The following is a 14,153-nucleotide window of genomic DNA, read 5'->3' on the forward strand; positions in this document are numbered from 1 at the left end:
GAAGTGACTTGCCCAAAGTCACCCAGCTGACAAGTGGCGGAGCCGGGATTTGAACCCAGGACCTCGGACTCCAAAGCCCGGGCTCTTTCCACTGAGCAGCGCTGCTTCTCGTGAAGTGCTTAGGATGCAGACAGGACTTGTGGGGGGGACAGTAAACGAAGGGAGGGCATAATTGGGGAAGGCTTCTTGGAGGAGATGTGATTTGAGGAGGATTTTGAAGGTTGGGAGAGAAGCGGGCTGGTGGTTGGGAGGAGGTGGGCAAGGCGTTGGGGGCAACGTAGATGAGATGAGCAAGCGTTAGGAAAGGCAGTTGTGATTTTTTGTGCCTTCCCTACTTCGGCACCTTCTATCCCCCAGTGCGGGAAAAAGTGGAGCGATTAAAACTGCGAGCCCCCCGGGACAGCCTGATCACCTGGTAACCTCCCCAGCGCTTAGGACAGTGCTTGGCACATAGTAAGCGCTTCACAAATGCCGTCATTATTATTATTATGCTTCCAGGTACCATCATTATTATTATTATCTGGGCTTCACAAATGCCAACCTCATTATTATTACGCTTCCAGGATACAGAGAGCGCTCAAGTCGGACTTCTAAAACACAGGACGCCGCTGGGAAGGGGCCGTCGTGTGAGCCCCGAGATGAGCCCTTGGGTCCAGGCTCCGGAAGAGCAAGAGGCGACCCCGAGGGGGAAAGGGGAAGGAGCTCCCGGCGGAATGGCCTCCGTCTTCCCGGGGGACGACCCTCGCCCCGACACCCGCCGCCTCCGGTTCAGGAGGTTTCCCTACCAGGAGGCGGACGGGCCCCGCGAAGCCCTCCGCCGGCTCCGGGAGCTGTGCCGCCAGTGGCTGAAGCCAGAGAGGAACACGAAGGAGCAGATTCTGGAGCTGCTGGTGCTGGAACAGTTCCTGACCATCCTGCCTAGGGAACTCCAGGCCTGGAAGCGGGAGCGGCAGCCCCGAAACGGGGAGGAGGCATTGGCCCTGGTGGAGGATTTGCAGAGGGAGCCCGGGAAATCTGAACAGAAGGTGAGGAGAGAAAACAGGCTGTGTGATGTGCTCTAAGAAAAGCTGGGTCATCATCATCATCAATCGTATTGATTGAGGGCTTACTATGTGCAGAGCACTGTACTAAGCGCTTGGGAAGTACAAATTGGCAACATATAGAGACAGTCCCAACAGTGGGCTCACAGTCTAAAAGGGGGGGGGGCGTTGTGGGGCGACGGGTATTTGGGCATCTCGCAAACCACTCGGGGTTCGTTGGTCTCCTGCATGAGGCAGTGTGGCTCGGTGGAAAGAGCCTGGGCTTTGGGGTCAGGGGTTCGAATCCCGGCTCTGCCAATTGTCAGCTGTGTGACTTTGGGCGAGTCGCTAAGTGCTCTGGGCCTCAGTTCCCTCATCTGGAAAATGGGGATGAAGACTGTGAGCCCCCCCGTGGGACAACCTGATCTCCTTGTAATCTCCCCAGCGCTTAGTACAGTGCTTTGCACATAGTAAGCGCTTAATAAATGCCATTATTGTTATTATTATTGTTCATCTGGCTGCGTTCCGTGTCCGGGACACCCGTCCAGGGAATACACATGAGCCTGAGGGCTTTTGGGAAGCCCAGCTGACACCGGGCATAAGGGAGGAAAATATCTCTTTCCCTGTGAGAAGCACGGTTCAGTCGTGGCCCTCCTCGGATCGCTGATACCGTTAGTGTGGATCGTCGAGGACCCATCCGTGTGGCCATGAAGGAAGGGGGTAGGGATTTAGCATAAGCAATTCCCCTCGCTGGGATGGTCATTTTTGGACAGTTGAAAAGAGCCAGAACTGCATTAGCTCAGCTCGGATTCGGTCACTCCCCTCTGCCGTCCTCTTACTCTTCTGAAACATCCCCCTGGCTTTGACTTCCGCCCGAAGGCAAGTAAATTAAAGAAAGTCAAGGTGGCTAATGGAGGAGTTTTTCGTAGTCCTGTCTTAAAAAGGAAGAATATTCACCCAGTCGTATTTATTGAGCACTTACTGTGTGCAGAGTGCTCTACTGTGTGCTTGGGAGAGTACGACACCACAATAGACACATTCCCCATTCCCCGTTTGCCACACTTCCTTTTTAACTAAATGAAGCTCAAGAAAATCTCTTTTAATTTAATAGATTGAGCTGGGCAGGAGAAGCAGCGTGGCTCAGTGGAAAGAGCACGGGCTTTGGAGTCAGAGATCGTAGGTTCGAATCCCGGCTCCGCCACGTGTCTGCTGTGTGACCTTGGATAAGTCACTTACCTTCTCTGAGCCTCAGTTACCTCATCTGTAAAATGGGGATTAAGACTGTGAGCCCCACATGGGACAACCTCGTTACCTTGTTTCCCCTCCCCAGTGCTTAGAACAGTGCTTTGCACATAGTAAGCGCTTAACAAATGCCATTATTATTATTATTATTATTCCCTGCCCACAACGATTTTGCAGTGTAGAAGGGGAGGCAGATGTTAATCTAAGTAAATAAATTACAGACAGGTACGTAATTACTGGTGCCGAGTCACCATTTACTGAGATCTGAGTTTCATTCGACTCCTTGGATATGCAAGGGTTGTTCAATTCCCTACTGAGAGCTCACCTCCTCCAGGAGGCCTTCCCAGACTGAGCCCTTCCTTCCTCTCCCCCTCGTCCCCCTCTCCATCCCCCCATCTTACCTCCTTCCCTTCCCCACAGCACCTGTATATATGTATATATGTTTGTACATATTTATTACTCTATTTATTTTACTTGTACATATCTATTCATTTTATTTTGTTAGTATGTTTGGTTTTGTTCTCCGTCTCCCCCTTTGAGACCGTGAGCCCACTGTTGGGTAGGGACCGTCTCTATATGTTGCCAACTTGTACTTCCCAAGCGCTCTGCACACAGTAAGCACTCAATAAATACAATTGATTGATTGATTCCTTGGGCTACAGCCCATTCTAATTCCTGGATATCTTTCCGGGCCTCATCAGTTTGTATCCAGGATAGGGATTCCCCCTAGGGGAGCAAAGGAATCCCAAAAGGTAACCGGAACTGGGAGCTCCGGTGAAATTGTGATTCCTCTTTCAGTAGGCTTAATAAATACGATTGATTGATTGATTGATAGGCTCAGGGGGCTTCTTTACCATTATCCTCTCTCACAAGAAACATCCAGGGCCATTCCTGTCCACCCAGAGACGGGATGTGCCCAACAGACCACCTCTGGGCACACCATATGTCCCAAGAGACAGCAAAAAAGTCACCACCATCCCAGCTGGATCCAAAAAAGTCACCACGATCCCAGCTGGATCCAGTAGAGCTTAAGGGGAGTGAATAACCCAGGAAGAGAGATCAAATTGGGTGTGGGAGAACACCCCCGGCGTCGCAGCATCAGGTGAGTGGTTATCAGAGGGACGTCTTGAGTCCCGGCGGGAGAGCAGTGAGAAATAACCATCCCTCCGTGGGCGATGGAATTTGCTGACGGAAGGGTGTGTGTTGAGCGTACACCACCCAGGGTACAGTACCTGCATATATGTATATATGTTTGTACATATTTTTTACTCTACTTATTTATTTATTTATTTTATTTGTACATATCTATTCTATTTATATTATTTTGTTAGTATGTTTGGTTTTGTTCTCTGTCTCCCCCTTTTAGACTGTGAGCCCACTGTTGGGTAGGGACTGTCTCTATATGTTGCCAATTTGTACTTCCCAAGCGCTTAGTACAGTGCTCTGCACATAGTAAGCGCTCAATAAATACGATTGATTGATTGATCGATTGGGTTCGAGTCAGCTGGCGGCACCCAACTCTATGACTTAGGCCAAAGCCCAGGCGTCCTGCCATTGTTTGCCCTCTGTTAGGGCTTCGGAACATGGAGGGCTGTGGGCAGAGAACATAATAATAATAATAACGGCATTTATTAAGCGCTTACTATGTGCAAAGCACTGTTCTATGCACTGGGGAGGTTGCAAGGTGATCAGGCTGTCCCATGGGGGGCTCACAGTCTTAATCCCCACTTTCCAGATGAGGGAACTGAGGCCCAGAGAAGTGAAGTGACTTCATCATCATCATCATCAATCGTATTTATTGAGCGCTTACTGTGTGCAGAGCCCTGTACTAAGCGCTTGGGAAGTACAAGTCGGCAACATATAGAGACAGTCCCGACCCAACAGTGGGCTCACAGTGAGACAGAGGGGGAGACAGAGAACAAAACCAAACATACTAACAAAATAAAATAAAATGAATAGAATAGACTTGCCCAAAGTCACACAGCTGACAAGTGGCAGAGCTGGGATTTGAACCCATGACCTCTGACTCCAAAGCCCGGGCTCTTTCCACTGAGCCACACTGCTTGTCATGTTTAACAACTCTGTTATACTGTACTCTCACAAGTGCTTAGTACTCTCTGCAGACACTATGCGCTCAATAAAAATGCAATTGATAGTCCCACCACCCTAGATCCATGCATCTATGTCTCTGCCCAGCTGAGCCCCCGATAAGGACCTTATAAACTGTAGAGTAGGCTCAGGGGCTCAGTATAGCAGAGGTCGTGGGTTCGAATCCCGGCTCTGCCACATGCCTGCTGTGTGACCTTGGGCAAGTCACTTCACTTCCCTGAGCCTCAGTTACCTCATCTGCAAAATGGCGATGAAGACTGTGAGCCCCACGGGGGACAACCTGATCAACTTGTAACCCTCCAGCTTAGAACAGTGCTTTGCACATAGTAAGCGCTTAACAAATGCCATCATTATTATTATTATAGTGTATAGTGTACACTCTACATCAATCAATCAATCAATCGTATTTATTGAGCACTTACTGTGTGCAGAGCACTGTACTAAGCGATTGGGAAGTACAAGTTGGCAACATATAGAGACAGTCCCTACCCAACAGTGGGCTCACCGTCTAAAAGACCTTGCATGCCCTACATGCATACATGTACACTGTATAGTGGTATATGCATGGGTATTCATTTATTCAGTTGTGTTTATTGAGTGCTTACTGTGTGCAGAGTACTGTACTAAGCTCTTGGGAGAGTACAGTACAGCGGTAGGCAGAGACATTCCCTGCCCACAATGAGCTTACAGTCTAGAGGGGAAGAAAGTTATGTCTTTGAGTTGCTGGAACAATGAGTCCCAGCAGCCCAGGAGGACCACAGTGTATTTTTTTTTTTGAGGGCATTGGTTAAGTGCTTTTTATGTGCCAGGCACTGTTCTATACACTGGGGTAGATACACGCTAATCAGGTTGGACACCACCCATGTCCTACTTGGGGCTCAGCAGTCTCCCCCCTTCTAGACCGCGAGCCTGTTGTTGGGTAGGGATTTTTTTTTAAATGGCATTTATTAAGCGCTTACTATGCGCAAAGCACTGTTCTAAGAGCTGGGGAAGATTGCAAGGTGATCAGGTTGTCCCACGGGGGGGGCTCACAGTCTTCATCCCCATTTTACAGATGAGGTAACTGAGGCTCAGAGAGGTTAAATGACTTGCCCAAGGTCACATGGCAGACATGTGGCGGAGCCGGGATTCGAACCCCTGACCCCCAACTCCAAAGCCCGGGCTCTTTCCACTGAGCCACGCTGCTTCTCATGGATTGTCTCTATTTGTTGCCAAATTGTGCTTTCCAAGCGCTTAGTACAGTGCTAAATACGACTGAATGAATGAATGAGTAATCCACAGTTGACAGATGAGGTCATTGAGGCATAGAGAAGTGAAGGCATTTTACTTGTTTTGCTTATTTATTTTACTTTTACTTATTAGGAGGCCTTCCCAGACTGAGCCCCCTCCTTCCTCTCCCGCTCCTCCCCTTCCCCATCTCCCCCCGCCTTACCTCCTTCCCCTCCCCACAGCACCTGTATATATGTATAGATGTTTGTACGGATTTATTACTCTATTTATCTTGTACATATTCCATTTATTTTATTTTGTTAATATGTTTTGTTTTGTTTGTCTCCCCATTCTAGACTGTGAACCCGCTGTTGGGTAGGGACCATCTCTAGATGTTGCCAACTTGTATTTCCCAAGCGCTTAGTCCAGTGCTCTGCACACAGTAAGCGCTCAATAAATACGATTGAATGGATGAATGAATGAAGTGACTTGCCTAAGGTCACACAGCAGAGAAGTAGTGGAGCCAGGATTAGAACCTAGGTCCTTTTGACTCTCAGGCCCGCGGTCAATCCATTAGGCCACACTGCTTTTAGACTGTGAGCCCACTGTTGGGTAGGGACTGTCTCTATATGTTGCCAACTTGTATTTCCCAAGCGCTTAGTGCAGTGCTCTGCACACAGTAAGCGCTCAATAAATACGATTGATTGATTGATTGATTGCTTTTAAGGGTGTGCGTGATATCCCCAGAAATGGGTGGCATAATCAGTCCCTCACAGGGAGGTCCGGGCTCCTCTCTCAGCCCTGACCTGACCCAAGGTCCCTATCTGGGGCTCAGCCTAGGATCTAGGGTGGTGGGACTGTATCGATCGTATTTTTATTGAGCGCTTAGTATGTGCTTAGAGTACTAAGTACTAAGCCCTTGGGAGGGTCCAATATAACAGAGTTGTTAATCATGTTCTGTGCCCCCAGAGAGCTGTGCAATCCACCTGCTAGGTCATAATAATAATAATAATAATGGCATTTATTAAGCGCTGGGGAGGTTACAAGGTGATCAGGTTGTCCCACGGGGGGCTCACAGTATTAATCCCCATTTTACAGTTGGGTAACTGAGGCACAGGGAAGTTAAGTGCCCAAAGTCACGTTAAGGGGCCTTCTGGTTCTTCCCTGGTCTGCTGGAGCACGCTGTTCCTGGTGGTTGAATAGGAGGGCTGATCTCTCCCGGGTCTCTTCCTTATCTCTCAGTACTGCCTGCCCCCAGAATTCCTGCTTCTTCCTAAAAGTGGAGAAGCATCGTGGCTCAGTGGAAAGAGCCCGGGCTTTGGAGTCAGAGGTCATGGGTTCAAATCCCGGCTCCCCCACTTGTCAGCTGGCGTGACTTTGGGCAAGTCACTTAACCTCTCTGGGCCTCAGTTACCTCATCTTCTGGGTAGGGACCACCTCTATATGCTGCCAACTTGGACTTCCCAAGCGCTTAGTCCAGTGCTCTGCACACAGTAAGCGCTCAATAAATATGATTGAATGAATGAATGAATGAATGTAAAATAGGGCTGAAGACTGTGAGCCCCCCCATGGGACAACCTGATCACCTTGTAACCTCCCCAGTGCTTAGAATAGTGCTTTGCACATAGTAAGTGCTTAATAAATGCCATTATTATTATTATTATTATTATTATTATTATTATTATTATTATTATTATTATTATTATTATTGAAAAAGCCCTCCATGGCTGATCCCATATGAAGCGGCTTATACCTCACCCCTTCTCCTCCAAGTGGTCTTCCACTGTGAAGCCCTCCCTTCCTCTTCTCCCACTCCCTTCTGCGTCCCCCTTTTACTTGGATTTGCTCCCTTTATTCACCCCTCCCTCAGCCTCACGGCACTTGCATACATGTCCATAATTAATTCCTTTAAATTAATGTCTGTTTCCTCTTCTGCACTGTAAGCTCCTTGTGGGCAGGGAGCATGTCGAGCAACTCTGTTATATTGTACGCTCCCAAGCGCATAGTACAATGCTCTTCACACAGTAAACACTTAGTGACTCTGATTGATTCTGAGGTGAGAGTAGCACTACTGATTTCATTGCATCTATTCATTCATTTATTCATTCATTTGTATTTATTGAGAGCTTACTGTGTGCAGAGCACTGTACTAAGCACTTGGGAAGTCCAAGTTGGCAACATATAGAGACGGTCGCTACCCAACAGCGGGCTCACAGTCTAGAAGGGGGAGACAGACAACAAAACAAAACATATTAACAAAATAAAATAAATAGAATAAATATGTACAAATAAAATAAATAGAGTAATAAATACATACAAATAATAATAATGATGGTATTTGTTAAGCACTCACTACGTTCGGTCGTGTTTATTGAGTGCTTACACTAGGCAGAGCACTGTACTAAGCGTTTGGGAGAGTGCAATACATTGCTTTACTACTGCAGTTGCTCATTAAGCAATTGGGGAAGCAGCGTGGCTCAGTGGAATGAGCCCGGGCTTTGGAGTCAGAGGTCATGGGTTCAAATCCCAGCCCCGCCACTTGCCAGCTGTGTGACTTTGGGGCAAGTCGCTTAACTTCTCTGGGCCTCAGTTGTCTCATCTGTAAAATGGGGATGAAGACTGTGAGCCCCACGTGGGACAACCTGACCACCTTGTAGCCTCCCCAGCGCATAGAACAGTGCTTTGCACATAGTAAGCACTTAATAAATGCCATCATTATTATTATTAAGTCAGAGAGACAAGGCCCATCCTTTACAGTGTTTGGGAGTTTCTCTCTCATCTGTTTCTTCCTCCGTCTTTCTTCCTCTGGTCTCTTTCTTAAGAGAAGCAGGATGGCCTAGTGGATAGAGCATTGGCCTGGGAGTTAGAAGGACCTGGATTCTAATCCCGGCTCCACCACTTATCTGCTGTATGACCTCGGGCAAGTCACTTCATTTCTCTGGACCTCAGTTACCTCATCCTTAAAGTGGGGATTAAGACTGGGAGACAGGGACTGTGTCTATCCAATTGACTTGTATCGCTCATTCATTCAGTCATATTTATTGAGTGCTTACTTTGTATTAATAATAGTAATAACGATGGCATTTATTAAGCACTTACTATGTGCAAAGCACTGTTCTAAGCGCTGGGGAGGTTACAAGGCGATCAGGTTGTCCCACGGGGGGCTCACAGTCTTAATCCCCATTTTACAGATAAGGGAACTGAGGCTCAGAGAAGTGAAGTGACTTGCCCAAAGTCACACAGCTGACAGTTGGCAGAGCCGGGATTTGAACCCATGACCTCTGACTCCAAAGCCCTTGCTCTTTCCACTGAGCCACGCTGCTTCAGTACTTGGGAGAGTACAGTACAGCAATAAACAGACACGTTCCCTGGCCACAATGAGCTTTCAATCTGGAGGCTGGGAGACAGACATTAATAGAAATAAATAAATTACAGATGTATACATAAGTGTTTGAGGGGCTGGGAAGGGGGACAGAGTGACGGGAACAAGTCAGGGCGACGCAGAAGTGAGAAGAGGAAACGGGGGGGTTCTTTGGGAAGGCCTCTTGGAGGAGACGTTCCTTCCATAAGGCTTTAAAGTGGGGAAGAATAATTGTTGGAATTGAGGAGGGAGGGCGTTCCAGGCCAGAGGCAGGACTCATTCATTCATTCGTTCAATCGTATTTATTCATTCATTCAATCAATCATATTTATTGAGCACTTACTGTGTACAGAGCACTGTGCTAAGCGCTTGGGAAGTACAAATCGGCAACATATAGAGATGTAGACAAGGGGTCAACCCCAGCACATAGTAAGTGCCTAACAAATAGCACAATTTTTTTATTATGATTTTCCTAGAAAATGTTTCTATATCCGAATGGAATTGGCCCAGTCCTTCACCAGTGGGGCCCTAAAGTACGATCTGCTTTGGCACAAAAGATGTTGAGTTGGAGTCTTCTGTTGTTTTAGGGTCTGAGGACATCGGAGCAAGTGAGCGGATACCTCTCCCAGGAGGAGAAGGGGCTCAAGATTCCCCCGGATAGGGATCTCTCTGAGGATGTCAAAGAGGAAAACAGGAATATCACCTCGCTAGGTAAGGACTTATTTTTCATATTCCCCGTTCATTCATTCATTCAGTCGTATTTAATGAGCGCTTACTGTGTCCAGAGCACTGTACTAAGCGCTTGGGAAGTACAGGTTGGCAACATCTAGAGCCGGTCCCTACCCAACAACGGGCTCACAGTCTAGAAGGGGGAGACAGACGACAAAACAAAACAGGTGAACAGGTGTCAAGTCATCAGAATAAATAGAAATAAAGCTAGATGCACATCATTAACAAAATAAATAGAGTAGTAAATATGTACAAGTAAGATCAATCAATCAATCAATCGTATTTATTGAGCGCTTACTGTGTGCAGAGCACTGTGCTAAGCGCTTTGCAGCTTTACATTTACAGCTATTTACAGCTTTAAATATCATCATCATCATCATCATCAATCGTATTTATTGCAGAGCACTGTACTAAGCGCTTGGGAAGTACAATTTGGCAACATATAGAGACAGTCCCTACCCGACAGTGGGCTCACAGTCTAAAAGGGGGAGACAGAGAACAAAACCAAACATACTAACAAAATAAAATAAATAGAATAGATATGTACAAGTAAAATAAATAGATAAATAGATAAATAAATAAATAGTAAAATAAATAGAATAATAAATCTGTACAAACATATTTACAGGTGCTGTGGGGAGGGGAAGGAGGTAGGGCGGGGGGAAGGAGGTAGGGCGGGGGGAAGGGGAGGAGGAGAGGATAAAGGGGGCATTCTACTGTTCATTCTACTGATATGGACAGGGGTGTCACCAATCGCTAAATCTTAGTAATTGTGGTATTTGTTACGCACATGCTATGGGCTAAGCACTCCACTCAAGCGCTGGGGTAGATACAGGATAACCAGGTTTTGCACAGTTCCTGTCCACATGGGGCTCACAGCTAAAGGAGACAAGCATCAAATCCCCATCGTACAGATGAGGAAACCGAGGCACAGAAGAGTCACTTGCCTAGGATCACACAGCAGGCAGGTGGGATTAGACTTTTAGACTGTGAGCCCACTGTTGGGTAGGGACTGTCTCTGTATGTTGCCAATTTGTACTTCCCAAGCGCTTAGTACAGTGCTCTGCACATAGTAAGCGCTCAATAAATACGATTGATGATGATGATTAGGATTCCCAGGCCCGAGCTCTTTCCACTCGGCCAGGCAGTTTCTCCATCTTCCGAGTGAAATGCTGCTACAGAGTGAGAAGGGCAACTTGGAGGAAAAATCCAAATACTTTTTCTGAGTCTTGTGCTTCCTGAACTTGGACTTCTCCTTTTTTTCTATTTCAAATTTCCTCACTCCTCCCAATTCCTCTTGTCCTTGGTAATTCGTTTTCACAACCTTTCATTCATTCATTCAGTCGTATTTATTGAGCGCTTACTGTGTGCAGAGCACTGTACTAAGCGCTTGGGAAGGACAAGTTGGCAACATATAGAGACGGTCCCTACCCAACAGTGGGCTCACAGTCTAGAAACCTTGTATAACTTCACCAGAACTTTTTAAACAAATGCTTCTTTGTTCGTATTATGTTCATTGTTTTCCTCGTTTAATCTTCACGAGTGAGATTTTTCTCTCCATTCGAATAAGTTAGGGTGACTGCTTTAAAAATTGCTATCACTCAAACATAAGGAATTTCTTTGGCTTTCCAGTGGAACCAAGAGAACAGGCTTCCAAGTTAACCCTCACATTGGTGAGGGATTAATGAGAATATCAGGCCCAGTGAGAAAAATACTGTACTAGAAGCAGCGTGGCTCAGTGGAAAGAGCCCGGGCTTTGGAGTCAGAGGTCATGGGTTCAAATCTCTGCTCCACCAATTGCCAGCCGTGTGACTTTGGGCAAGTCACTTAACTTCTCTGGGCCTCAGTTACCTCATCTGTAAAATGGGGATTAAGACTGAGCCCCCTGTGGGACAACCTGATCACCTTGTAACCTCCCCAGTGCTTAGAACAGTGCTTTGCATATATTAAGTGCTTAATAAATGCTATTATTATTATTATTATTGTTACTTTGATCAAATATTGGCACTACTCCTAGTTTTTAATCCCTTTCTCACTCACCCTCTTGTGACCACAGTTTGCATTCATGGATTCAAACCCTATTATTATTATTATTGTTACTTTGATCAAATATTGGCATCACTCCTAGTTTTTAATCCCTTTCTCACTCACCCTCTTGTAACCACAGTTCGCATTCGTGGATTCAAACCCAAGGAGCCCCTTCCGGGCGCTTTTCCTTGTACGCTACGGTAGAAACCCGGACTGGAATCCTTCAGTGTTTAAAATTTACCGCCTGCTTTGAATTTTCTCGGCAATCGTTAGGTATTTCCTTTTGCAGGTCCGTATAGTCTCAGGAAAAGGAATGGATCGTATCTGATTTTTTTTTTTTTTAATTTGTCCACTCAGATTTGGGGCACGGAAGTGAGAATGAGGTGATCCAGAAGGAAACTCATGAGGAATTGGAATTCAGAGGAGCGGTACTGGGACGCTCCATCGGAAAGGTTCTTCAGAGTTCCGACTCACCGGACACCTTTGGGTACGGGTCAGAAGAACAGTGGGCAATCTCTCCAGAGGCGTGGCAGAGAGAGCCCACTGCGGGGGTGACCGATCCTGGAGAATTCCCGGGGATAGCTGCCCTCATCAGGAATCCACCTTCAGCAGAAAAACCCTACAAATGCATTGAATGTGGGAAGAGCTTCAGGAGGAAGTCCTATCTAAAGTATCACCAAAGCGCCCACATGGGCGAGAGGCCCTTTTTGTGTAACGAATGTGGGAAAAGCTTCACCCGAAATTCGTCACTGAAAAACCACCGGCTAATCCACACCAGTGAGAGCCCCTATAAATGCCGTGAGTGTGGAAAAAGCTTTAAAACAAGCTCAGGACTCATGAAACATCAGATCACTCACACGGACGAGAAACCTTACAGCTGCAGCGAATGTGGGACGCGGTTTAAGTCCAGAGCTCATCTTGCCGATCACCAGACCACCCATACGGGAGAGAAGCCTCACAAGTGCGGCTGCGGGAAGAGTTTTAATCGTTACTCGAGCCTCGTCCGGCACTGGAGATTCCATTCGGGAGAGAAGCCCTACGAATGTCGGGAATGTGGGAAGAGCTTCGGTCTCAACTCAAATCTTATTCAACATCAGAGGACCCACAGGGGAGAGAAGCCGTATAAATGTAATAAGTGTGACTGTCGCTTCAGCCGGAGCTCCAACCTTATTCGGCATCAGAAAAGCCATACAGAAGAGAAGTGACTGCTGACTCTAGAACCAGTTAGGAGGATGGACCTGGAGGAATGAGGTGGGGGGTTGTATATGTGCACGCTTGCGTGCACACGCACAGGTGTAGTTATTGAGATTGCTGAATTTTGAGGTATTTGACACTTTTTTCGTAGTATCACAGTATTTCAGAAGTCTTTTCAGGAGAAGGACCAGCTCTTCTCCAATTGCCACTATATAAAAGGGTTGTTTTGCTCCATTTCAGTTCACTTTCCAGCAGCCACTCAGGTAACCTGCTATTATTACCCATTCTCCTCCAAGATCTGCTTAGGGAAGTGGAATTGAGATGGTTATTGTTTTGACGGTGGCAAAAATGGCAATCCAAGACCTAATAGTGGAATCCTGACCTGTCGTGTGCTGTTTGACACTTCAGTGTACCGCGTGAAAGTCCTCCGGAAGATGGATACGACACCTTAGGGAGGCTGAAATATCACATCCTTATAGAAGGTTGGACTCCTGCAGATCTCCAGTTTAGTCTGGAACTTAACGCCACACTGTCGGTCTCCCAAAGAGTCTCCTACTTGGAAATTAAATGTACCATTGGAAAAGGCCTTACTTAAGTAGCAGAATTCAGTGACAAACCGGGTGTCCACCCGGACAGGAGAAATTTGCAATTTTTCCTTTAAGGTACTGAAGTCTAATAGTCCCATTTTCCCTTTCTAAATAGTGTAGCTCACTAAAAAGTAGGACTAAGGGAGTATGTGCTCTCACATTCTACTAGTTAAGGCCAGTGACTATGAAAAATGCTTTCCTTTCTGGTAGAGATCTAGAAATTGGAACTTACAGCTGAAAGCAAGTATTTAAAATCTCACGTTTTCTTTTAAGAAGTTCTGGTTTGGACGTTGTCTCATTCAGGCCGTATGCATTCTCCCCGCCAGGAGTAGGTATTTTCCAGTGAGAACAATAAAACTTAACCGTGAGTTCATAATTTCCAGATACTTTATAAGTACTTTATACTTTACTTTATAAATACTTTATACTTTAGAAAGTATAAATACTTTATACTTTAGAAAGTATAAATACTTTATACTTTAGAAAGTATAAATACTTTATACTTTAGAAATGGGGGGTCAAGGGGAGGGGCTAATGGGAGTTTACCCAATCCCACTTTGGCACCCGAGGAATGCCTATCATCTACCTTCACCTGCATCTTGTTTGGGGAAGAAAAATGGGGCATCACTATGGGGACTGTGGGGCCTAGTGGAAATATCATGAGTCTGGGAATCA

General features: G+C 46.4%; 1 protein-coding gene across 1 annotated transcript; it reads left to right on the forward strand.

Moving 5' to 3' along the window:
• Positions 1–581: 581 nt before the first annotated feature.
• On the forward strand, positions 582–13,801 carry LOC119928470 (zinc finger protein 397-like). Its single transcript, XM_038746751.1, has 3 exons — positions 582–1,025; positions 9,528–9,651; positions 12,055–13,801. The coding sequence occupies exons 1-3, from the start codon at positions 639–641 to the stop codon at positions 12,900–12,902; spliced, it is 1,359 nt and encodes a 452-aa protein (XP_038602679.1). The 5' UTR covers positions 582–638; the 3' UTR covers positions 12,903–13,801.
• Positions 13,802–14,153: the final 352 nt, after the last annotated feature.

Source organism: Tachyglossus aculeatus, chromosome 5, assembly GCF_015852505.1.
Source record: "Tachyglossus aculeatus isolate mTacAcu1 chromosome 5, mTacAcu1.pri, whole genome shotgun sequence".
Lineage (NCBI taxonomy): Eukaryota > Metazoa > Chordata > Mammalia > Monotremata > Tachyglossidae > Tachyglossus > Tachyglossus aculeatus.